Here is a 27,111-nt window from a genome sequence, read left to right on the forward strand (position 1 = left end):
ATATCATGTTTTATCTGTGTTCTCTGTCTTCTAACTCTACATTTTTTTTTAAAACGGTTCTTGAGAAACTTCATATTCATCCAGCTTCATGTTGGCCTCTTTTTTTTTCATTTTTGAGAGTTCATTTGAATGGCTAGTCAAATCTTCAACTTATTTCCTGTACTTTATTGTTTGAATTGATATTTTCCATCAATGTTTTGTTTACTTTACTTACGTCTGAGTACATTTGATTTATAGTTTCCTCTTAATTACTGAAAGCCCTCTCTTGAACCAAAGCTGAAGCTTGAACTGCTTTTTGCTGAACAGCTGCAGATTCTTTCCCAGTCAATGTTTTCTCTTCACCTTTTCTGGTTAACTTTCTTTCAGGTTTTCCAAATTTCTTCTTTGCTGGCACCTAGACAGTGTTGTATTGATTAACCAGTAACTGAATTTTACTAAAAACAAAAATTTCAGTGGCACTCCTTTTTCTCAGTTTCTGTTTTCACACAGAGAGCTGAAGTTCTGCTGTTGGTTTGTGTACAGCCATTGTGGTCCAGGGTTTTGCACAAGACTGGAGATTAACACAGTGAGGGCTATTTAACAAAAGTGTATTAAGCACCTTTCTGATGACAGAAGAGTGCTTAACAGGTCTGTCTTTTCCCCAGCTCGGGGGCATAATTGCTGTTTTGCATGCAGTTCAATAAAATAATCTGTAGTAGTTCATACATATGCCTCTTGTTTTTCAGGATGAGGGCTTTAGCACAGGCTGCTAATTGATAGGTGGAGAAAAGTATGTACATCGAGCAGAGCACACACATAAGTTCAGGTGTATGGACCACATTGACATCATTATATACAGTGAATGGGAGGGGCTAAAGTGGTAGGTCTGTGGAGATAATGTCAGCCAGTAGGACAGTACTGCATTGGGATGCTTCTGTTTTCTTTCTGCATTCCGTGGAGACTGAGCAGATGTGTAATAAAGTAGCAGGTAACAAATGGTAGGTAGGGAGCTAAATGTATGTGAAAAATAAGTAAATGTTTTGTTTGCATCCTGGTTTATCCCTCACAACTTTGTGTTGTCACCAGCAAAATCTGTGTACAGTCTCTTACTATTCAAAATTCCATGATCAGTTAACAGACCAGTACTGTGAAACATTAAAATCCTTTTCTAATATTATTGTAGAGGCTTCCACAGTGGGTCTTTATATAAGAGCCTCTGCTCTCTCTGCATTTAAACCCAGTTGTTATCTTCAAAAGTCACATGCCTTTTTAGACTGCAACCATTTCTCCCATCCCTTGCCACCCCACAGCTGAAGTCGAACATGGTGTCAGTGACGCGACAGGCAGATCACTCGCCTTTGGTACAGAAGGCTGTGGGTTCTATTCCCATACTGGATAGATCATTTGCTGACACTGCAGTTCAGCATAAGGGAAGAGTGGCACTCCTGATTGTGTCGTTCTTCTGATGAGATGTTAGACTGATTTCCCATCTACGTGAGTTACTAGTAGTTCAGGTGGATGTAAAAGATCCCACGGCACCTATCAAGAAAAGGAGGGGATTTTCCCCAATGCCCTGGCTTAATTTCTCCAGTAGTGTACAGTCTACCTCTGATCTACCCTGAAAGAGGCTAGCTACTAAGCTAGTGGGAATAACCCTGTCAACAAAGGATAGATAAAATAAATAATTGGAGTCCAGTGCATTAATGAGCTGAGAAGTAGCAGTTCCTTGGCAGCAGTGAGATGTCATATCAAAACACTTAAGTAAACTACATAACTCACAATTGCAGCAACAAAAAAGGCCAGTTTAGCATCTGTTTTTGTCTTTGGCATGCACTGGTTCTTTCTGCTGGTTACTAGCTAATATAATTGCCTTCTTGTGTTTGTAACTAATGCTTTTCCTTAGGAAGTAAGAACAGAAGAGCAGATTAAGCCGTAAGTATGTCTGCACAAAACACAGGGACTTGCTTGCATTATGTTTTATGTGAGTGGAGTGAGGATAGGTGTGATATGAAAGACGGAAAAGTAGTCCTTTTAAATCAAGCTAAAGAAAGACCTTAGTGTAAACATATATATTGTCAAGATGGCAGGAAACTGATGCTGTGGCAGGAAGTGGAGTGATGTGTAGATTACATTATTCTGGGCATCTCCTACAGAGTAACGCAGTTGGTGGTTTTATATTTATTTTGTTGACCATGGACCGACACCTATTTGCAACAAAGATCTGTGTAGAACACTGAAGATGAACTTAATAGAAATTGTGTGACACAAAATGTAAATGTTGTATGTTAAGTTGTCAATCTCGCCTTCATTCTTGCTTGATGGGTTCGGAGCCGATCCCTCGGCTCCGACTCGGCACTTGCTTTAGCTCGAGAACTCCTTTTACCAGCTCGAGGCAGCCCCATATCCCATGATGCAAGGCAGGAAGTACCCAGATCTCGTTTGCCGCTTCGCTTGGGAGGTCTTCTCTTTACCAGCTCCTGGTAAGTAATTCACTTTTGTGACATTTAAGCCCCTTTTTACTTAAAAACTTTTTATATTTGATAGTTTAACTTTAAACTTAATTTTTCTGACAGAAATCCCTGTCTCTTTTAAATTTTTAGTCAGTTAATTTCCCTTTCCCATCCCCCCCCTGTTAGGGTGTGTGTGTTGGTTTAATTTACTATATCCCCTTTTGGGATTAATTTAATTTAATTGGACTGGTGTGTGTGTGTTTTTTGGGCACCATGTCTAAAGAGAGGGTTTCAGGTTTTAAGAAGTGTGACTCGTGCTGTCAGAAGATGTCTCTGACAGACGGTCACACTTCTTGCCTGTACTATTTAGGCCCTCTTCACCTGCAGGACTCCTGTGCTATTTGTCACTCCTTCAGCCAGAGAGTCCTGCAGGAGAGAATAAGTTGATTCTGAGGGGTCTTCTTAAGCCGGAGGGCTCTCCGGCTAAGTCGGCCCACAAAATCAACAAAATCTGCCAAGACCCAGGCTTCTGGTTCTAAGCCTGTGGCCTCGGCTCCGACTTCGTATAGAGTCGAGATCGGCTCGGCTGGAGCCGATTCTGGATCTACTAAGCCTTGGCGCCCGATGGCTATCGGTGCCGAATCTGCTGACCACTGTGGGGTCGGTTCCGACCGGCTCCGACACCCACGCACGGCATCGGTGTCGGCTCCGATCGGCTCCGACACCCATGTGGCACAGGCATCGGTGTCGGCTCCGATCGGCTCCGACACCGTTACTCTGGTGGCTGTATCGGCTCCGGCTGGAGCCGATACATCGGCGTTCTGCCGGCTCCGAAATCGGTGCCGACAGGATCAATAATATCGGCTCCGATGACCCATTCCAGGAAGAGGTCGAGGTCTCCTTCCTTGGAGCCGATACTTTCGGCCCGGCCTCCCTCTTCTATCGGAGCGGAGCCATCGGAGCCGATCTTCAAGGTCATCCAGGTTGTCAGACCATGACCTAGAGAGTGGTCAGTAGATTGCTCAAGTCACAGGTACTGGCCCAAATGCTACACAGTCCGTCTCAGCAGACGACTGTTGGTCCACACCCCGTTACAGTTCCTCCTTCAACTCTACCCCAGAGTTTGGAGTTGGAGTCTTCGGGCAGGGTTACTGCTACGGCTGGAGGACGGATACCCCCTTCTGTTCCTTCAGCCCCTACTCTTATCTCCTCTTCTTTAGAGGGATTCGGTGGTCGGGCTTCCATGGTCTCCTCCGAGGGGGTGAGTGGCATCGGACCCTTGTCCGAACCCGCTCTTCCCCTTGGAGCCTCGGCCTTGGTGAGCTCGGCTCCGACATCTGCCTCGGAGACTTCCCTTTCGGTGGCCCCTGGGGTTCCTAGCTCTTGGAGCGGGTCTCTCGGACCTGCCTGGGGGGGAGCATTCGAGGTGATGAAGAGTGTACTGGCCACTGGTATCAGTCAGCAGTCTCTTCCCGTAGCTCCTCCCTCTATTGTACCTGTTGACATCTCTGCCACTTCTCTTGCTACAGGACCCAGAGATCCTCCGCCTCAGGTTTCCCCATTGGGAATTTCCCCTCTTCCGAGGATTCTCCTGATGTTTCGGGAGATCCTCCTAGGAAGAGGACTTGTAAGAGGAAGCATGTAGACTCCCTGAGTCTGTCACTTGGATACTGACTTTGATGAGTCAGAGGGATCCCTAGATCCCCTCTGAGGATGTCTCCTTCTCAGACATCCTAGAACTTCTGAAACAGAGGGGAAACTGGCCTCCAACAATCCCTCTGAGGATGAGTCAGTATACCTAGAGGCGTTTGGATCTCGGCCCTCCACCTCCTGGGTGTCTCCGCCTTCGACCCCTTATGCAGGTTATAGCACGAAGGCGTGGACAGCTCCTGACTCTGTAGAGCCAGTCCCTAGGAGGCCTTCTAAATTTATAACTGCCCCTAGTGACAAACAATTCCTTACAAAGGGTGTCCCGCTGATGCCATGGTGGTGGCTGCGGCCACCAAAAAGGAACTTGCAGATCCTTCCGTGCCCGTCCATCCTCCTAATAAGGACTCTAGGACCATGGATAGGTACGGCAAGCGGATGTTTTCCTCAGCGACCTTTGCTATCGTTCGCTGAATTATCTTTGTCACTTCACCAGACTCCAGAGAGATATCCTGAAGGAGCTGGGAGAAGTAGTTCAGGATCCTACAGCTGCAGGGGCCCAAGAAAAGATTGCTTCGCAGCTAGGAACCCTCAATTCCATTGCTAACTCCTCCATGCGGCTAATATCTTATGCTGCTGATGGGCGAGTAGAGCCGCAGGCACAGGTGTGGCTCTTAGGCGCCAAGCCTGGATGCGGCTATGTGATTTTATGGATCCCTTTAAGGCGTCCTTCACAAATTCTCCCTTTGATGGGTCAGCTTTGTTTGGCCCTCAGGTGAAGGAAACCTTGACCAGGTGTGAGCAGGACGGCAAGACTCTTTCTGCTGTTGGAGTCCGTTTTCCACCCCTTCTAGGCCTTATCCCAAAGGACAGAAGGGTGGGAAGATGTGGTTCCGTAAATCCCAAGGAGTCACGCGGATTCACGTGGTCAGTTTACCCCTAGAGGCAGAGGGGTAACAACAACAGGCGCCGCTCTAGAGGCAGAGGGGTCCGAAGAACCAGGGCAACAGGGAGTCTCTTCCTGAAAAGCCTTTTCAGCATCCCTGAGGTGTTGCCCGGCTGTCCCTCCTTGGAGGCAGTCGGGAAGATTATCACTGTACCCAGAAGCCTGGCATTCCCTCACTCAAGACAGATGGGTACAGTCGATCATATCCAAGGGTTACATAATTCCTTTCGAGGAAAGTCCCTTCCCCTCAAGTTCCCTTCCAGATGTACCACCGGTCTAAGGGACATTGCAGAGTTAGAGATCGCAAAACTACTGCAAAAGAGCCATTCAGCCAGTCACAATAGACCATTCAGAGCCGGAATCTACTCAAGGTTCTTTTGGTCCCCAAAAGGCGGAGACTGGAGACCAATATTGGATCTCAGCAGACTCAACAAGTCTGTCAGGAAGACAAGATTCGAATGGTCACTCTTCAGTCAATTCTGCCCTTCTTACAGAAGGACAACTGGATGTGCTCAATAGATCTTCAGGATGCGTACTATCACATCAAAATTCACAGGCGCTCAGGAGATTTCTCCGCTTTCGGCTGGGGTCCAGTCATTTCCAGTTCAGAGCCCTGCCCTTTGGTCTCACTACAGCCCCCAGAGTGTTCACCAAATGCATGGCAGTGGTCACGGCTCACCTGAGGCGTCAAGGATTCCAGGTGTTTCCGTATCTCGACGACTGGCTCCTGTCAGCCACCACCAGGCATCAGCTTATACAAGCCAGGGATTACACAATAGACCTTTGTTCTCATTTGGGCATCTCAGTCAACTACGAAAAGTCATCCTTATCGCCCTGCCAGTCTATTACCTTCATAGGCGCAAACTTAAACACTGTTCGGATGTCAGCTACCCTTACAGAACAAAGAGTTTCAGACATTCAGACTCATGTCAGGATCATTCTGGCCAGCAAAAGGTACAGGCCAGAATGGTTCTAAAGGTATTAGGTCTTATGGCTGCGGCCATCACTCTTCTTCCCCTGGCTCGATTCTACATGCGCCTCCTTCAGTGGATGCTGTTCACACAGTGGTCATACCAGCAACTCCCAATGCGTCACCAGATTCTGGTGACACAAACATGCAAAGAACATCTTGCTTGGTGGATCACATCGTCTCAGGTTCACCAAGGCAGGTGCTTTGTACCTCCGTCCCCGATAGCCACTGTCACCACGGATGCCTCCCTGATCGGGTGGGGGGGGTCATTATCAGGGCAGGATGGTTCATGGGACGTGGCAACCGTTCGAGTACCATCTGCACATAAATGTCCTGGAGATGAGAGCAGTGCTTTTAACGTTGCAAGCCCTCAACGACTTTCTTCCCGTAGGGACAATTGCAGTCCACACAGACAACATGTCTGTAGTTTGGTATATCAACAAACAGGGCGGAACCAAGTCCTACCCCTTGTGTCGAAGCGCTCAGACTATGGCAATGGGCGATCTCCTCTCATCGGTTTCTGGTAGCAACGCATATCCTGGGAAAACCAACATTATAGCGGACAGATTGAGCAGAGCTATTCTCATGCCTCACGAGTGGTCTCTCAAGCAATCCATAGCGGAAGAGATTTTTCTGGAATGGGGTCGTCCATGTTGCGATCTTTTGCTACTCCCCAAAACAGCAAATGTCCAGACTTCTTCAGCCTCTTCCCTCTATCAGGCCATCCCCAGAGACGCTCTGACCCAGGATTGGCCCCAGGGACTTCTTTATGCCTTCCCTCCATTTCCTCTGATCCCTCAGGTGATCCAGAAAGCTACCGTTTGAGAGCCAAATTGATTCTCATTGCCCCTTACTGGCCTCGACAAGTTTGGTTCCCGTTCCTCCATCGTCACCTTTTGGTGCAGCCGTGGCATCTGGACCCAGTGCCAGATCTACTGATTCACCAATCCGGTCAGCTGCACCGGTCAATCCCTTCTCTCAACCTCACAGCATGGTTGCTCCACTTCCTTCCTTAGCCAGGCTTCCTTTGATCTCTAACCCAGTTAGAGATATTATAGTAGCTTCACTAAAATCCTCTACCAGGAGGATTTATACTAGCAAATGGAAACGTTTCTCTTATTGGGCTAAGGCCAAGAATATTGACCCTTTTACTGCCCCTGTTCAGGCAGTTCTGGACTTCTTAGCAGAGATTTTCCATGCAGGCTCCTCTTCTTCCACAGTCAGAGTTCAGTTGGCTGCTATTTCTAATTTTCATGTTGGGATAGCAGATCATAATATTATGTCCCATAGACTCTGCAGGGCCTTTTTGAAAGGGATTTTCCTACTAAAGCCTCCAATCAGGAATCCTCCTCCTCAGTGGGATTTAAATTTAGTGCTGACATCCTTGATTCTTCCCCCCTTTGAGCCAGCTGTTTCTTGTTCCCTGAAATATCTTTCTTGGAAAACTTTATTCCTAGTGGCTATTACATCTGCCAGGAGGGTGTCTGAACTTCATGCTCTTTCGGTTCGACCCCTATTTGATTTTTCACAAAGACAGAGTATCTTTGAGAACTAATCCATCATTTTACCTAAGGTCGCTTCAAAAACAATCTGAATCAATCCATTGATCTCCTGTATTTTTCCTAACTATTCAGATAGAGCTGAACAAAAGCTACATTATCTTGATGTCCACCGTCAGCTTAGATATTATTTGGACAGAACAAAAAATTTAGGAAATCTGATCAACTTTTGTTTCCTATGCGGATAATAAAAAGGCCTTCCTGTTTCTAAAGTGACTTTGTCCAGATGGCTTTCTTGGTCATCACTGAAATTTATACGATCAGGGGAAAACAGCTGTGCTCAAAACCTAAAGCACATTCAACTAGGAGTTTAGCTACTTCTACAGCCTTTCAAGCTAGACTACCTTTAGACACTATTTGTGCAGCGGCCACTTGGGCCACTCCTCACACTTTTGTTTCCCATTACAAATTGGACTTGGCCTCCAGGGACAGAGCCAGTTTTGGCTCTACAGTCCTCAAGAGTTTGTTCCATTGAGCCACCCAGGATAGAGGTGCTAGGGGCGGTCCCATCAAGCAAGAATGAAGGCGAGATTGACAACTTAACATTAAGAAGTTATGTACCTACCATAACGTTCCATGTTAGTTGTCTTCTCTCGCCTTCTTTCTTGCGACCCTCCCTCCTTCCCCCTGGCCTGGACAGACCTTGTATAAGAAACTATAATGCTAAAGACCATTAGACCTGGTCCTTTTTCCATCTGTAAGTTTCTTCTTCCTTTGGGAAGTATTGTTTATGCTTGGTGTTATTGCCCTTTTGTCAACAAACGAGATCTGGGTACTTCCTGCCTTGCATCATGGGATATGGGGCTGCCTCGAGCTGGTAAAAGGAGTTCTCGAGCTAAAGCAAGTGCCGAGTCGGAGCCGAGGGATCGGCTCCGAACCCATCAAGCAAGAAAGAAGGCGAGAGAAGACAACTAACATGGAACGTTATGGTAGGTACATAACTTCTTATTTAATGCATGTCAGTCAAAATTAGAGTCTCTTTCAAGAAAAAAAAATCCCTTGTTGAAGCATGAAGTCGGCAAATTAAGAAGGGAAGGAGGCTGGATTAGAGATGGCAGCATGACATGCACTGCCCTTCACACCAGGGCCTTTTTTGATATCCCCTAACTGGCAGAGTTACTGACATCATACTCATCACTGCACATCAGTTATGTCCACCCACCTGACATCCTTCAGTGCCATAATGCAAATGGCAATCTGCTATGTGATTTAGGCACTTTTCCCATCAGCAGGAAGTCAGAGCATGGCCCGAAAAAAAAAATACTCTCCCTTCTTTGTGGAGTGGGAGAGCTAGCAAAAAATAGGTAGCAATTTTGCATTGCACCAGACTTTGGTATAAGTGGATGTTTCTGAGACATGAGTGCATACCTAAAAACTTAGAGTAATTTGCCTTTTACAGAAAATGGTAATAGCTGAAACAATGTAGAAGGAAGCTCATCACTAGAATTGGTGGCAGGCATACTGGTGTTTTACATGGAGAGGTCTAATAGAGGGACACTAAGTGTGGTGTTGAGCAGGGAAGCAGACATGTTTAGTGGTTCATTCAGGGCAGCTCTTCATTTCCATATTTAAAGCTTGTAAAGTGGGTGGGATGAAAGCTGAGCTCTGTGTCATCACCCTGAACATACTAGAGTTCCTACTGCATTTTCCTCAAGCCAGCATATTGCTCTTGGCAGCAGCAAAACTTTTTCCCCACTACTTATCAAAGACATGCTGCTAAGCTGCTGCTGCTGTTACTTTTCTGTTTTGCTGATGTGTGCCGGTGATTTATACTTTTTCTCTAATATTAACTACCTTTATGAGGAGTAGTTACTAGGCTGATAGACTGCTTTCATGCAGTTAACTGCTTCCCTAACAACTCTGCTTTTCAAAGTGACTCACGTACTCCCTCTACCCCAGAAAAAGTATAGCCTTGTTTCTGTCTGAGGAAATTATTCTAAAGATTAGCTCTGCTCTGTATTTTATTATATTTGCACTTTTCTTGGCATTAGAACTGTGTCAACATTTCATTTATGAAGACGATAACACACCCTTTAAGAATTCACCATATGTTCTTCGTGTTTCACTGTTGCAGTCCTCACATATGAGTTATCCGGCTCGCGGTAGCCCTCAGTCAGCCCGAATACCAGAGTCCTTGGTATATGACGTCGGCTGCCGTCGGTTGTAAAACTGATGTCAGTACGTCCGGTATAATGGGAGGCAGCAGACGCCATTTCCTCAGTCTTTCTTGCCGCGGAGCCCGAAGCAGATGCAATTTGCACTAGTGCCAGTCGGCCGTTTACCTTTGTTTCGCTTTCCGCCTACCAAGTTGGACACCTTTAGATAAGTACCCCTTTGGGGATCCTCTCTTCTTGCTTTAACGAATGTCAGATAAAGTTAACTGTCTTGCCTGTGGAAAACAGATTCCGCACCGTGATTTCCATTCCTATTGTGTAACTTGTTTGGACCTTGAGCACGACGTCCCTAACTGTGATCTCTGTGCTTCCTTTAACCCACGTACCATACATCGCTAAGATTTTGCATTTCGGAGTCTGGCCTAAGTTCATCGTTATGGCGTCTTCTGGTCTCCCGACTTTGGATATACCTAGGAAACACAAAGACAAGGACCGCGACAGGCCTAGGGTTAAATCTACTGACGACGCACTGGTGAAATTAGTTGTCAGCACTGTGGTAGTCAGTGAGGTGCTTTCGCAGCCCCTGCAGTCCACAGATTTTCAGCCGTAAGCCTCTGCCGAGACCTTTACGGAGTCCTCCATGCCGCAGGCTGCTATTTCATCTTTAGACCCTCTGCCTGTCGCCACCTCAGATGGGTCTGGAGCCGCTTTGCAGGCACCGGCTTCTGATGCTTCTTTTTGACATGAGACCAGAACTAGACAGACTACCTTAATTCAGACTTCTGCAGTTGCTAGGCCTCTCGAGTCCCTCTGGATTGCTAATAAACCTTCCAACCACAAACCTACTCTCAAGCAGGCGTCTGCTTCACCTCCTGTACCTCAGTCCCAGTTGGTAAAGATGGCTGGTGATGATCTTTCCCTGAATAGGGCCCCCCCCCCCTTTTAAAGAGGGCTAGGGAATTCTCTCCTGATGTTTTGTCTGTCTCAGTTTCTGAGATTTCCAGTATGTCTGCTGGTGAAGAAGGAAATTCTCAACTTTTTTCTGGCTTTGAGGATTCTGATGCTGTGGACTCTATCCCTTCTGCCTCCCCTCCAGAAGATTTTTCTTTTGGGGATACTTTGAATACTCTTAGAGCATTTTAAATGGGAATGTCAAGATTTTCCACAGTCTAAGAAAAGAATCAGGGAATTTTTAAATTTGTCACAGCATAAGCCTCTGGCTATACCTCCAGTTTTGGAAGTTGTGGATGATGGTTTTATGGAAAATTCTTTAACTTTTAATTCTGTCCCTCCCGCCCCCTGAAAACCAGATAGGTATTACAGGGTTCCTGAATCTCAATTCCTTTTTAAAAAACCCTTCTGCTGATCCAGAAATTATTTCTCAAGGCCCCAAGGGTGTTAAGGCTACTATAGCTAAAAACCCTGTGCCTTCTGATAAGGAAACTAGGGCCTTGGACAGGTGGGATAAAAAAGGTTATACCTATGCAACTCTTGCCATTAGATCCTTGAATTGTCTTTTTCACATGCTTAAGTATCAACATTATACTTTGGAGACGATTAAGGCTAAGCTTGGAGATATTCCTTCCATGAAGGAGAACAAAGATTTACAAGACTTACTGAATTCTGCCACTTTAGTTAATAAGCATTCACTTCATTGTGGTTTTGACACTTTGGAGGCTTCCTGCAGAGCAGCAGCCACTGGTTCTGTAATTATAAGGCATGCTTGGCTGAGGGAGCAGCCTCTCTCTGTACCAGTTAAATCTAAATTGCTGGATGTTCCTTTGCACAAGAACAATCTTTTTGGTAATAAGGCTGAGGAGGTACTAAAGAAGTTTGAGGATGAGGCAAAATCTACGCAAGCTGTAAAAGATTTCCTTCAGGTTCAGCCTCCTCGGTTTAGTAGGCATTATCCTTCCAAAAAATTGGTCTTTCCCTGATCCTGGCAAGCAGGGTCACTCTAGGCCTAGGAGTTTCAGATCTTCCAGAGGCCAGACTTCTGCCCCTGAAAGGGCTAAACAATGGCATTCTTCTTCTGCTAAATCAGGGAGTTCTAAGCCAGCTTCCCAAAGCAAACATTCTCAATGACTCCGGCCTTCTTGTGCCTACCTCTGCAGACCCTGGGTTTCCTTTGGAGGGAAAGTTAGACAGGTTTGCAGAGGTATGGTCTACCATCACAGACAACAAATGGATTCTCGGTATAGTAAACCAAGGTTTACTTTCACACCTTCCCTATTTTACAAGGATACCCAGAACTCTCAGGGCAGAGGTAGGAACTCAAATTTCTTCTCTACTGACTATGGAGGCTATAGAGCCAGTTCCTGCCAATCAGGCAGGCCTAGGTTTTTATTCAAGGCTTTTTCTGGTACCCAAGAAAGTGGGCACATGGCACCCTATGCTGGATCTGTCCATTCTAAACACTTTTCTGGTGATTCCCAAATTCAAGATGCTCACCCTTCAATTACTACCAATACTGGGCAAGGATTCGTGGCTGGTAACTTTGGATCTCAAGGAGGCTTATCTGCAGATCCCAGTAAGGGAAAGCTGCAGACAGTTCCTTCACTTCAGGGCTGGGGAGCAACACTTTCAATTCTCTGCATTGCCCTTTGGCTTATCTACTGCTCCCAGAGTTTTCACAAAGTGCCTGGCTCCAGCCATTGCTTTTTGCAGGCAGAGAAACATTCACTGAGTGACATCCCAAACCTCTTGTATCAGAGGCATATAGGATATATGCAAATGATCCTTATGAACATCAGGTGTTTCAGCTAATTGGCAATTCTGAATGTCCATGACTTCTTTCGTCATATTACTGGACTATTTCAGGCCAATAAAGCCAAACCCCATAACAAGGCCGAAATATGCATATCCACAGCTAGTGGGGTTTGGCTTTATTGGCCTGAAATTGTCCAGTAAAACAACAAAAGTCCTGGACATTCAGAATTCCCAATTAGCTGAAACACCTGATGTTCATAAGGATCATTTGCATATATCCCATGTGCCTCTGATACAAGAGGTTTGGGAGGTCGCTCAGTGGAAGTTCTAGCTTTGCTGGAGTTTTCATTTTGTTTTTACTGATTGGTTTTTCAGTGACCTTCTTACTTATTGTTTTAGTTTGTTGTTTGAGATATTTTTGCAGTGACCCTAATGATACTGGACATCAGTTGGGTATAACAGCCCTGTGTTTCTAATGCTTAGTTAAACACTCTGCTTGTGCTGTGCTGATGAAGTCATAACAAGGCCGAAATATGCATATCCACAGCTAGTGGGGTTTGGCTTTATTGGTCTGAAATTGTCCAATAAAACAAAACAAGTTTTGTCATGGACATTCAGAATTGCCAATTAGCTGAAACGCCTGATGTTCATAAGGATCATTTGCATATATCCCATGTGCCTCTGATGCAAGAGGTTTGGGATGTCACTCAGTGGAAGTTCTAGCTTTGCTGGAGTTTTCATTTTGTTTTTACTGATTGGTTTTTCAGTGACCTTCTTACTTATTGTTTTAGGCAGAGAAACATTCAGATTTATCCTTGCCTGGATGACTGTCTCATTCAAGCAGACTCCCCAGAACAACTAGAAAAGGATTTGGATTTCGTGAAGAACATTCTCACCTCTTTGGGTTACACTCTCAACAAAAGGAAGTCAAAGTTGGTTCCTTCAAGAGAGATGGTTTTCCTGGGAGCGAGTCTGAATACATCCACCCAGATGGTATTCCTCCCTCAACAGAAGCAAGAAGATCTTTCTGCTTACTTCATGAACTTGACAAGCTTGACCCAGCTCTCTGCAAAGCAATTCCTGCAAGCACTGGGGTTCATGGCTTCATGTATTTTGATGATCCCATATGCAAGGCTGCATATGAGAAAACTTCAATGGTACTTCAAGAATCTTTGGTGTCAACACACACAGGACTTAGACTTGATTCTTACCCTGATTCCCTATCTACAAATGGAGTTCCTCTGTTGGGCGACAGCCTGTTCTCAGAACAAGGGTCTGCCTTTCCGCCCGCCTGCCAGCCAGATTCTCACCACAGACACCTCAGATGTTGCACAGGGGGCTCATCTGGATGGCAGGGGCACACAGGGGACATGGACCACCCAGCAGATTCATCTGCACGTAAACTGAAAAGCATTGATGGCAGTACAGCAGGCCTTGCTGGCTTTCAAGGACATACTCTATCCTGGGCCTCTGCTGATCAGAACAGACAATACCACAGTCATGTGGTGCGTCAACAAGCAAGGGGGGACTCACTCTTGCCCCTTGTGCAAACAAAGCATGAGACTATGGTTCATAGCAGCATCCATAGGCTTACATCTAATAGCCCAGTATCTTCCAGGGAGGCTAAACTCCTTGGCGGATCATTTGAGCAGACATATTCTGGATCCTCACGAGTGGCAACTGAACAGGGACATTTTCCGTCGCATCATTCATCATTGGGGCACCCCACAAGTCGATCTTTTCTCCTCTCACACCAATCATCTCCTTACAACCTTCTGCACCAGGGAGTTTCACAAGAAAGCTTGGAGGGTGGATGCATTGTCCTTCCCATGGACACATCTCTCAGTTTATTTATGCATTCACTCCTCTGCCTCCTCTTCCCAGAGTGCTGCTAAAGATAAGGGACAAAAAACCAAAGGCTATTAGCTCCAGATTGGCCCAGGCAGCATTGGTATCCCCTACTTTGCAGCCTTTCCCAGCCTCAGCCTTGGCATCTTCTCCTGGTACCAGATGTGTTGGTTCAGGGAGGGGGGAAAGTTCCTTCATCGTCAAACTCTGCATTTAACTGCCTGGCTAATACTTTAAATCTTTCCCAACAGGTGGTTGAAGTTCTTCATGAGACCAGGAGGCCTAGCACAAAAAAATCCTATGCAGATAAATGGAAGAGATTTTGCTCTTGTATGCTGGCTAAAGGAGAAGACTCTTCTCACCCTTCTCTTTCACTCATTCTTGACTACCTAGCAGGATTGCTTAATGGTGGACTTTCCTTTTCTTCCATCAAAATTCACGCTTCAACAATTTCGGTTCATTGTTCTTTTGAGCAACCCATTTTTTTCTCGCCCCTTGATGAAGCAGTTCCTGAGGGGAGCTAGTAATCTTAGAACTCCCAGAAGAGCTCCTACTCCTGCTTGGTATCTTAACTTTGTTCTGGAAAAACTTACTCTGCCTTCCCTTTTTTAACCAGCTGCCTCTGCAGATTTGAAGTTACTATCCTGGAAGGCTGCTTTCCTTTTAGCTATTACTTCAGTTAGAAGGGTATCTGAGCTGCAAGCCTTAATGGCTGTAGAACCATTCATTATTTTTCACTCAGATGAGGTTTCTCTGAGAACCAATCCCTCCTTTATGCCTAAGATGGTTTCCAGTTTAACCCTTAACCAGTCTATTCATCTGCCTACATTTTTCAACAATCCCCAAAATAAAGGGGAAAAGGATTCTGCACTCTCGATGTGCATAGACAGCTGAGATTTTACTTGTGACGAAATCCTTTCGAAAATCTGAACAGTTATTGGTTAGTTTTGCTCCTGGGGCTCAGGGTAAAGCTATTTCAAAACAAACCATCTCCAAATGGATTGCTCATTGTATTCACTTTTGTTACCTGCAGCATGGGAAGGTTCCCCCTCAGGGTATTAGGACCCATTCTACTAGAGCAGCCTCTACCTCTGCAGCCTTTCGGAGAGGCGTGCCTACTAAGGACATTCTAGAATCAGCTACTTGGTCCTCTGTCCATACTTTCACAAAGCATTACAATCTACCTTTGTTTTCTAAATCCAGGGCTGGTTTTGCCTCTGCAGTTTTGCAGGGCCTCTTTACCAACCCTTAATCTGTGATCCTTCCTCCCCCTTTGTTTTCTTACTGGGCTTTGGGAATCAACCCATATGTGAGGACTGCAACAGTAAAACACACAGAACATAGTACAGTTGTGTACACTTACCATAAATATAGATGTTCGAGTGTATTCACTCTTGCAGTCCTGGTTTTCCACCCACCATTTCCCCTTTTTTCCTATGACACAGACAATAGATTTTTATTTTTTGTATGACGTGCCCATTGTGCTACCATTCCTGGGTTAGCCTTCTTTTGGGGGCTCCTGACAGTTAAGGCAAGAAAAACTGACGAAATGGTGTCGGCTGCCACCCTTTATACCTGATGTACTGACATCAGTTTTACAACTGGCGGCAGCCAACGTCATATACCAAGAACTCTGGTATTCGGGCCGACTAAGTGCTACCGGGAGCCAGATAACCCATATGTGAGGACTGCAACAGTGAATACACTCGAACATCTACATTTATGGTAAGTGTACACAACTGTACTTTCTTTTTCTAATTAGATCTGTATACTCTGTTTTAAATGCATCTTTTTTTAGAGCTAACCATAGGCATACCTTTCAACTTGTAAGAAAGTATAAGTGCAAGAAAGTATAAGTGCAAGAAGTCTGGACAAAGCTGAAAATGGGACTGGGGGAGAAAGGCCCAAAATCGGGGACAAAATTTAAATATTGCTCATGTAAACTTAAAAAGTTGCTACAGTAATAGGTTTTGCATTAGCATGCATTTTCTGAAGGATACTTGGCATGAAATACAAATGTGTGTCCTTGGTGACTTCAGTCTTCTAAGATATTGCCAGAAAACCACAAATTTTATGAACAAGCCAGAAATGAGAGGCAAAAATCTGGACACACTGGGAAAATTCAGACAGTTGACAGGTATGACAATAAACAAAACCATTTAGAGCATTTTCTCCAGTACTTTATTGTGCATTTTTGGAATTGTAACCTCTATTTTTTTCCCACATCATATTACTTGCTAACTGTTGTCTGTCTGTTGCAGAAGAAGAACTTATTAACTCCATGGAGCTTGTCCCTGGTGATTGCATTATTATTCCAACAGATGGTATTCTGTTTCCATGTGATGCAGCACTTTTAACAGGAGAATGCATGGTAAACGAAAGCATGTTGACAGGTGAGTAACAAATGAAAAATCTGCTGATTGACTAGGGCAAACAGCATTTAACGCTGTTTAAAGTCACATGCACATGTGTGCACATGCACACGCACACGCACACACACACACACACACACACACACACACACACAGATATTTATTGTATTGCTTCCGTTTTGCAGGTAGAAGAGGATGCCTTGGTTTGAATCCTACCACTCTGCATTTTCTCTGCTAGTTATTGTGTTACTGAGCCTTCATATATTTGCAGTGCTTCTTGCAGAGAATACTGGCCTCAGTAGTGTTCTAGGAAGTTATGTTTGTTGTTTTATGTTACAAGAAACATTGAAAGAAACAGAATGATGTGTGTTATGATGAGAGGGATGTTCTTAAATTGATAAAATGCCACAGTGTTAGACTTGCAAATTGTATCAAATATTTGCTGCTTGTCCCCAAATGTAGATCTGCATGTAAGCAGTCATTTTAACATTCATCTAAGTACAGACAATTACAGAGTTTTATTTGATGCTACATGTATTTGTTTAATGAACTAGTACTTAAAACAGCCTGGACATCCCAGATGACTGCAGACTGATTAGAGTTGGAAAACAGTCAGCAAAATCCTTTGGAAAAGGCAACACTATGCTGTGTTTGTTCTATGAGACTGTAGCGCCTAGTACAATCTTTGCAGTGACGTGCTAGGGTACTAGCATAAAGAAGGCTGAGGCAAGCATACTTGTAAGGAAGGCTAGTTCAGTAGTTGGAGAAGAACTGGACACCCTTGAAACCGGGACTGAGAGTAGAATGTTAGCACAACTAAAGTTTGTCATGAAAAATATTTTATCACCCACTCAACAGAGTGGTTGATGGACAAAGAAGTTCCTTTAGTAGAGGACTCCGAAGCATAAAGTGCTCCACTGAACGTCACAGGAAATCCTTCCTGCCCACAGCCATCAGACTCTCTAATGTCTCCTACTGTCTTAGCACCACCCCCACTACTGAAGGAAACCACATAGTGCAATGTTTTTTCCCCATCCTTTTTATCTCTCATCTCTTTTTCAGTGGAATGTTAATCATCAATGCTATTATCCTTTGAGCAATATGCTTTTCCTTATAGTATTGTAATGTGCAATACCCCATATCCTAGAGTGAGTGGTAATTAACACGAAAGGCTCCTCTTTTCATGTCACAACTATATGTGGTATCAAACTCATCTAATACATTGGCTATGGTCAACAGTTTACCTATGTCACATATTGCTGATATATATGTGGAGTAACAAAAGTGAGTATAGTTGTATGTCGTATCTAATTATGTAACATATGTGTTTGGTCTACATTGCGTCTATGTTTGTGTGCAGTTGTAACATAAGCAATTTCCTGCAGGATCAATAAAGTAGCTCTGATTTCTGATTTTCTGAAAAAGCTATTTAGGTAAAATTCAGTTAGTCACTATACCGCTTGGATGTCAGCAACAAAGAAATCTGGGGAAAGGAAGAGAAAATCGACTAGAAAAGGTGAGGAGAAGAAAAAGCTCTGGTGGGAAAGAGCCTTGCAACTGTTCAACAAAAAACAGCCCCAATTTTAGCCTTAGTAAACAAAATGACCTCTGGTAATTTAGAGGAAAAAATAAATAGAATGCATTCAGATGTGTTTAAATTAAGCAAGACCCTGGAGCAATACATATAGTTATAAGACTAAAGTCTGGGAGAAAATAGAAGAAACTAAGTAGCTATTTAGATAAGCTGAAAAAAATGCACAAATCAGAAGTTGAAATAAAGGAAAGACTTGCTGAATATGAAATTCTCAAGAAGAACTGTTTCAAAAAATAGTAGAGCTAAAAGATGGAGAAGCATTTGAAACCTGACATTTTCTGTTGTAACAAAACAGCTGGAAGGAATAGACTGCACTAAAAGTGCAAATAAGCATATGGACTGGGATTCCACAACAGGATTTTGTTAAATGAAAGGACATATTGTGTCTACACTCCAAATTTAGCCATTAGAGAGAGAAGCCAAGACCTGTAGTAGTAAAGATGAACTGATATCAACAGAAGAAACTGCTCCTGACAAATTTTGGCAAAAGGTAAAGTGTTATCCAATAAGAACATCAGAATGTTTGTGGAAGATATAATTTGTGACATCCCCATGCTAGGCCAATAATAAAGGAACCTGAATCCTCACCACTGACAGTGGAGAGGGACGTTCACTTAAAATACAAGTGCAGTTTCCCTTAAGAGCACACAGGGCACACACAGCTCGGGGTCTGGGTGTTCTGTATCTATCGCTGTACCACCTTTGCCCAGACTATAAAGCAGATGCACTCCATTAGTCAGTTACTGTAAGGCTCTTAAAAGGGTATCCAATTATGCTGAGTGAAATTAATATTAATACAGATAGTAATGTTATCCAAAAGGCCAGGCTTTCAGGAGTGGCCAGAGTTATCACCAAATAAATGTGCAAATCAAAACTTAAATATTTTTCTAAAAGGACTAACCACAATGAGAAATTTAAATATATTTAATAAATAGTGAAATAACATGAAATACTAAATATATGTTTACAGTAAACACCAGAGTTTCAGTCACAGGGAATATTAAAAATAACACTGATTGAAAGTTTCACACAGTTATAGAAAAACAGTATTTAGCTAGTCTCACTATCTATTCCTGCTTGACTAAAAGAATATAGAATTTGAATCTGAATAGAGGAAGGCAAGATGGGTGAGTAGTCCTTGTCAGATCCAAGACAGAATGCTGCTGAGATGCGAGTCTCCTCGAATATTAAAACATTATTTCTGTACAGAATGACATTACATACATATGATCATCTGACATCTGGTTCCCATGCAACCCCCACTGCCAAAAGCTGTCGAGGTTTAGCACCTACCATACACACTGATTGAACATTGCTAAGATGTGGTGCAGCTGCTGGAAGTCATAAAACCATAAAATCATTTCACTGTTCCTACAGGAGCTGCAACCTATTCTCTAGTACAGACATTGTGTATCTGGTTCCCTTCAAAACTGTGGGGTAACATCCTTATGGCTTAACCCATAAAGTAATTTAATTTCGAGAATATTTTTATCAAAGTCAAGTGAATTAACCTGTTCTCTCCCAGTATATGCTGTTACAATATATACTTTTAAACAGTTACAATAATGCATGTACATTGCTTTTCTTTCCAGCAGGCCATACTCTTGATACAATTTAACACAAGCAAACTTCACAAATACATTTTCAGCACAAGCATCTGTACAAATCAGTTTGATATACAAATGGCATATAATTTGCAAAATTCCAGCCATCTGTGCTGGCATAATGTTACACATCCACTGCCCCACTTCCCGTGGTATGGCTGGCAGTACCTCCTATCATCACATTATTATTCATTGTATTCTAGACAGAAGAAGAGCAAGTTTATCCCTGCAGTCAGAGGATGTTGAAAGGCAGATGTGTCTTCAGAATATTTTTTCTTGGATGCAGAACAGATTCTCTGCTCCCTTGTCAATCTTTGACAGAAAACAAAAACACAGAGCAGAATGCTGGTAAGCAGACATTTAAAAAGCAATCACAGAGAAGGTCCAAAAAGAAATCGGAAACCCTTGACAGAATAAAGGACATTCAAATAAGTCAAAATGACTATATGAGGGATCTTGTCTTCCACCTCACACAGTGGCAGTCCCTTAATTCCCCCCAAAAGTCTAAATCTCCATTTCCTTCTTTGGCAACAGATTTTTTCAGACAAATGAGTCCCAGATGTGATCCACCTAGGCTGTAGATGGTAGTGGGACGACGTTTCTCCTTTCCAAGGGGTTCCACTATATATGCCAGGCCAAAGTCTTCTCTTTCCTCCTGTTTTACATCATATACTGTCTCAAGTGGTAGTAGAAGCTGTGTCTTCACCTCAGTTTAGGAAAATATTTGATTCAAGAATGTTTCTGGTGCCAAAGAAGGAAGATTCTTGGAGACCAGTTCTGGATCTGCCATTCTTGAACCAGTTTGTTAGTATCCACATTCAAAATGCTTTTGCTTCACAATCTGTTACACTGTCTTCCTCATTTGAGTTTTACTAACCTTAGACTTAAAAAGATGCATATCACCTTCATGTGCATCAGTGTTTCAGGTGTGTCTTAAGGTTTTGTTCATCTGTATCACATTATCAGTTCTCTGCTGGGCTAAGTTCACATTTACAAACATTATACATCACATATATTATGTATCATATAATCAAAACAATATTACATAACTTGTTCAGTTCCTGCCTTCTCTTAAACTTCATTCCTTATTCAAAACATGTTTTCTGTATGTATTGTTCCCACAACTTCCATTTATTTGTATGTAATTTACTCCTACCCTTCTCTAAAGATCCTACTTCCTGTTCTTTTATCTCTGTTACAGTATTCACTCTTTCAAGTATAGTTTATTTAGATTTTGATTTCCATTTTGTAGTAATTGTTTTTTTGGCAGCCATCAGCATTAAGCTTAACATGGTCTTACTATGTCTGGGCAATTCAGATCCTTTGTGTCAGCTCAAAAAAGAATTTCCTTAGTTACTCTCATTTGCTCGTCTAGTATTCCTGATGGAGTATTCTGTAGGGATTTTTTTTAAAGTATGCCAACTCATTACACAAAGAGAAGATTTGCTTCCAGGTACCTCTCTCTCCCCCATTATACTTCCAACATTTGCCATCTGCTTGAGGAAAAATTCTTTAGAGTCTACTTGGGGTATAAACTGATCTACACAAACACTTCAGGCTGAAATCCTAAACTGTGTAGAATGTACTATATATTTGTGAGCCATACATTAGTCCTCAACTGTTTCTTCATGAATTGCATATCTAATTCCTCTTCCCAATCTTGTTGACCTCTTCTGATTGATTTCTATAGTTAATACGCAGTATTTTATATGCCACGTGACTCCCCACCTCTGAGCCAGTAATTAAGAAGTCTCAATCTTCAACACTGGCACCAGTGGGGGGGGGAGATCACTGGGAGAATAACGGGTGTGCACACAGTACCTCCAGATGCAGCTCTGTGCTTTAAGCACAATTTCCCTTAAGAGCACATGGGGAACACAGTCAGTCCAGGGCTGGTTTCTCCCTCTTTCTCCAGATCCCCAGCAAGACTCCCCACTGGCACAGCTATAGAGTTGAGATATCATCAGAGTGTCCAAACCAAGACCTCCAGCACCCTCTGTGTCCAGCCAGTGCTTTGTGCCCCTGCCCAAGTAACTAACATATACACACACACACACACACCTCTGGGAAAGACTGGCAGAAGTTTACTAGCTATGCCTCCTTCACAGATTGTAAGGTAGCTATGACTGCCACCAGACACTCCTGTTAGTTACCTTAAGGCTCTTCCAAGGGTACCCAATATACTGACTGAAATTAATATTACTACAAATGACAGTTTGAGCAAGGCTATTAGGAGAGGCCCACACAGTGTCACCAAGTAAATATGCAAATACTCTCAACACTTAAATATCTCTACAAAGATCCCACAATGAAAAGTTTAAATATATTTAAGAAGTAGTAAAATGCAAGGAAATACTAAGTATATATTCACAGTGACATCATAGTTTAAAATCACAGAAAATATTTAAAATAACATTGATGGACAGGCTCAGATTCAGGCAAATAAAGAAAAACAGTATCTAAACTAAGCCTCACTGTATTCCTGACTGAATCTAATAGAATTATTATTCCTTACTTATGTAATGGAGCAAGGCAGATGATGTGGTTAATGGTCCTTGTTATCAGGCCCAAGACAGAATACAGAATGCTCTGCTTCACTAAGAGACTTCTCAAAATATCTAAAATATTACTTCTGGGATAGTTTGCAAAATTGACATCACTTCTGGTCATCTGACTTATAGTTCCCATGCAAACCCCCATTGCTGGAAGCTGGCATGATTTAGCACCTACCTGTAAAAATACACACACAAGGGCTTTTGCTCAGATCTGTGGCAGGTGTCGAAGTCAAAAAACTATTTCATACATCCATGCTTCCAGAGTAGTAATTAGTTCACCCCAAAGACAATACAGAAAGCTTCCTAGTACAGACCGTGTCTCTGGCTGCATTGAAACCTGTGAGATAGCATCTTTATGGCCTAGCCCGTAAAATGATTTAATCTGAGATGTATTTTAAAATTTGCTGGGCTGAGGTTAACCTTCTAGTTTCCTCTGTTAAAATGTATACATTTAAACAGTTACAATAGTGTATGTACATTTCTGTTTTCTCCAGTAGGGCACACTGTGGATACACTTCAAACACAACCAATTTACAAATACCTTTTCAACACAAACATCTGTACAAATCAGTTTGATATAAGCACGACATACAGTTCTAATACATTTCTACCACAAGTATCTTGTATAGATCAATTTGTTATTCACAAATAACATATAATTATTTACATAAATCCAGCTAGCTGTGCTGGCAGTGCCTCCTATCATCACATGCCCTAATAATTATTCCTTTTTTATCAGCAGCTTCTTTTCAAGATTCAGTTAAAAATTCAACCAGTGCAAGTCTTTCTTTTAAGGATTCCCTTATCACTTTGTTTGCTTATACTCTGTCAGTCCTGATAGGGGAAGGCAGTCACTAGCCTGCAATCCAAATGTCTTTTTTTTTTAACACCTGTATTGAATTATCACTTGTGACATAGGCAAATTTACATTTATGCAAAGGTAATCAAACTGTATTAACAAATTAACATACATTATACTTCACATGTATTGCTGTATTTCATAGCAGACATACATGTATATAAATGAAAACCAACCACACCGACGCAATCCTAGTTGCAAGCATTTTACATCACAAACCATACTGACAACGCTCCCAGTTGTAAACATTATACATCACTTATCAACCCAGTCATTTTCAGTCGAACATTACCTAGCTTATTTAAGTCATGCCTTCTTTTAAAACTCATTCCCCCTTCATGTATTATTCCCAAAATTCCAGTCATTTCCAACGTAGTTTGCCCATACCCTTTTCAAAAGATCTCAATCCCAGTTTTATCTCTGTTGTATATTCACTACTACTAATATAGTTGGTTTAGATTTTGATTTCCATTTTTTAGTAATTGCTTTTTTGACAGCCACCATAATTATACACAGCAAGACCTTACCATTTCTAGGCAATTCCAATTCTGTATCATAGCTCACTCATCACAACAGTCTTGCTCACCCAGCATCTCTGACAGTGCATTCTGCGGGTGGGCAGTCCTTAAAGTCCGCCAACCCACTTCACTAGCAGAAAATGTGTTCCCAAGCACCTCTTTCTTCCCCGTCATATCTCCAACATATGCCATCTACCTGAGGAAAAATTCTCTGGAGTCTACTTGTGTAACATACATATATCCTACATTGTTTCTTTGTGAAATACTTATCCACTCTCTCTTCCCAATCCTTTCTAACCTCCTCTGATTGATTCTTATAGTTATGCAGTATTTTATATGCTTTACTAATTTTTCCTTTTTAATGGCAGCTTCTTTTCTAGATTCTACTAAAAACGCTACCAGTGCTGGACTTTTGTTTAGGAGCTCCCTATTTCTTTCTCTTCGCCTACACTCTGACATCAATCCTTGATAGGGAAGGCAATCTCTAACCTGCAGTCCAAATAAATTCTTGGCCTCTTCCCATTCTGTTACCTTTCCCTGTCTGATTATTTGCTCAATACCTTAGTTCCTTTGCCAGTTTTCTCCAATAAATTCCAGCCCCCTCTTGCCTATTGTCTATATCCCTAATTGCAATTGAAATGTTGTCTTGGCCTCTTCTCATTATCTTTCCCTTTCTAATTATTTGTTCCCAGTACTTTGATTGCTTTGCAATCTTCCTCCAATAAATTCCATCCCCATCTTGCCTATTCTCTGTACCCTTAATTGCAGTTATCCCTATGGACTGAATCTCCATTCCCATGTTGTCTTAGTTCTTAGTATACTTTCTTCTACTTTGAGTATAATATTTTTTATGACTGCTGCTGTTCTCCTTAAGATCTGTGTCCAAATTCCCATTCTTTCTGTATTTCTTGACTTATCCTCCTGCTTTCATCGTCCTCCCATTCCAATTTGAATTGTAGCGTTTTGCTTGTGTTCTGTATACAAGCCTTAACTGTGTAGCTCTAAGATATCCCTTCAAATCAGTACCTCCTTGTTCTGTTGAGAAGATCTGCTTATCTCACTTGACTCTTGCCCTCTTCCCCTTCCAAATAAAATCCTTCAACTCTTTAATTACTGTCCACAACTTCTCTGGTTAATAAAAATATTCCTGACGTTTGTATAAAATTAAACAAACTAAAAATGTTTTACTGCTTATATCTTGCTATCCATGTCCAGAGTGAAGTGCTTCCAGTTTCTCAGTTTTTGAATTATCGTTTGTTTAGTCTGTTCCCACATATCCTTAGCTGACATAACAATATCCTTTTTAAGCCATACTACTAAATACTTCATTTTATTATGTCCCCATAAATGTGGGTATTGCTGAACCATCTCATGTGTGGGTCCAGTTTATAACTATAGCCTTTGTTTTATCTTCATTAATTTTATATCCTGAAAAAACCTGGAACTGTCTCCAAATGTTCCTAAACACTGAGATGTCCTTTTCTGGTTCCATCAGGTACAAAATAATATCTGCATATAAAGCCAACTTTTCTCGAACACCACACCAATTATATCCTTGAATTTCTGAATTCCTTATTTTATTTGTCAGTGATTCTAAATATAACATAAATAAAGGGGAAAGAGAACACTTCTGCCTGGTTCTTCTTTTCAGACACAACTTATCAGAGCATAATCCTCCCACTATGACTTTTTCCTCCAGTCCCTCATACAACCTTCTTATTAACTTTATAATTGTATCAGGAAATACAAATGCTTCCATGGACCTACTTATAAAATCTCATCCTAATCTGTCAAGTGCTTTCTCTGTCAACACTCACCAATAGCAGTGGTATTTTCTTACATTTTGTTTCCCTCTGGTTCATCGTTGTTCTGTTACTGTTGTCAAATCTTTGCTTTCCTCAAAAAACACATTGATCCATATGTATCAATTTTGATCTCACTTTTGCCATTCCTTTAGCCATTATAGACCTAAACACTTGAAATGGGCCTATACAAAGCTGGATCAGGTGGGTCTTACAGTCTTTGATATTAAATCCACCACAACTTTTTTCAAGTATACTGGTGCTCTCCCCATTTTAAAATATAAATCCTTCCACATCTTTAATACTTTCTTCCCCCCAGCTTCCAAACTTCCACTGGAATACCATCTATAGAGATGTTCATGCAGAGTCGTTATACATTACCATTTATCTCATGTATTTCTGTCTTAACTGTTAGTTCTTCAGCCTTATTTACATTTAACCTTGGCATGTTTAAGTCTTCCATAAATATTTCTGTTTGTGCTTTTTCTTTATTTCCCCACTTCTCTGCTTTATAAACATTTTTATAAAATTTTTGTAATATTTCTAATACCTCTAAAGGATCTCTGGTTATTTTTATTGTTATAGGCTCCCTAACTTTGGCAACAACCCTTTCTGTTACCCAAGTCTTTGTGCAAAAAGTTTTTGTGCTCTGGAGTTAAGAAACAGTAGTCTTTCTAAACTCATGCATATTATCCAGGTACACTCGTATTTTCTCTTTAGCACTCTGCATTTGCACTTCTTGTTCTTTGAGAATCTCTGTGTTTTGTAATACTTTAACCTTTGCCAGCCCACTAAATAATTTTTACTTCTTAACCAGAGCTCTTTTACTTTTATTTCTACCCTGTTTTTAAACTCCACTTTCATTTGTCCCACTCATTAGCTATAATGACTGGAGTACTTTCTATCTTCTCAAATAACTCCCGGATAATTTTCATTACCCTATCCTTAAATTCCACTCTTTTTAACATGTAGGTGAAGAAGTGCCAGTGTCCCGTCTTAACTTAATTACCCTGTATTTTTATCTTGGTAATTATTAGCACATGACCTGAAATGGTTATTGGATGTGTATCAAAATTCTCAGTTAAGTGCACACATTTCTGGGAAATATAATTTCTATCTAGTGTAGCCAGTTATTGTACATTGGTGAATACTGTGAACTTTCTGAGAGAGCTCCTGTGACGCCCGTGCCCTGGCCAAGGAATCTCAATCCTTACCACTAACACCAGTGAGGGGCATCCATATAGGGAAAGGTTAATAAAATACACACACAGTAAAGTGCAATTTCCCTTAAAGAGCACACAGAGTTCACAGTCAGTCTGGGGCTAGTTTCTCCCTTTCTGTCCAGGCACTGGCACAGCTATAGGGTCCAGATCTCAGCCTAGTGGGCAAGCTAAAACCTCCAACACCCGCTCTGTCCAACCAGTGCTTCATGTCCCTGCCCAAGTAGCTGACACACACACACACACACACACACACACACACACACACTTTAAGATAAGAGTTGTATACAACTGCACAGACGCTCCTGGGGAAGGCTGGCACAGGTTCTCAGCTGTGCCCTTTTTCTGCCCAGTCTAAAAGGTAG

At 42.3% G+C, this 27,111-nt stretch overlaps 1 protein-coding gene across 3 annotated transcripts in view; it reads left to right on the top strand.

Moving 5' to 3' along the window:
• The window catches only part of ATP13A2 (ATPase cation transporting 13A2), a 2,158,003-nt gene that overhangs the window by 1,166,262 nt on the left and 964,630 nt on the right, over positions 1-27,111 (top strand). For all 3 annotated transcript variants that reach the window (XM_044061825.1, XM_044061827.1, XM_044061826.1), the window contains exon 11: positions 16,484-16,615. In XM_044061825.1, the coding sequence (XP_043917760.1) occupies positions 16,484-16,615 (132 nt within the window). The remainder of the gene's footprint in view (positions 1-16,483; positions 16,616-27,111) is intronic.

This window comes from Protopterus annectens, chromosome 2.part0 (assembly GCF_019279795.1).
Source record: "Protopterus annectens isolate FY-2018-M chromosome 2.part0, PAN1.0, whole genome shotgun sequence".
In the NCBI taxonomy this organism is placed as follows: Eukaryota; Metazoa; Chordata; order Ceratodontiformes; family Protopteridae; genus Protopterus; species Protopterus annectens.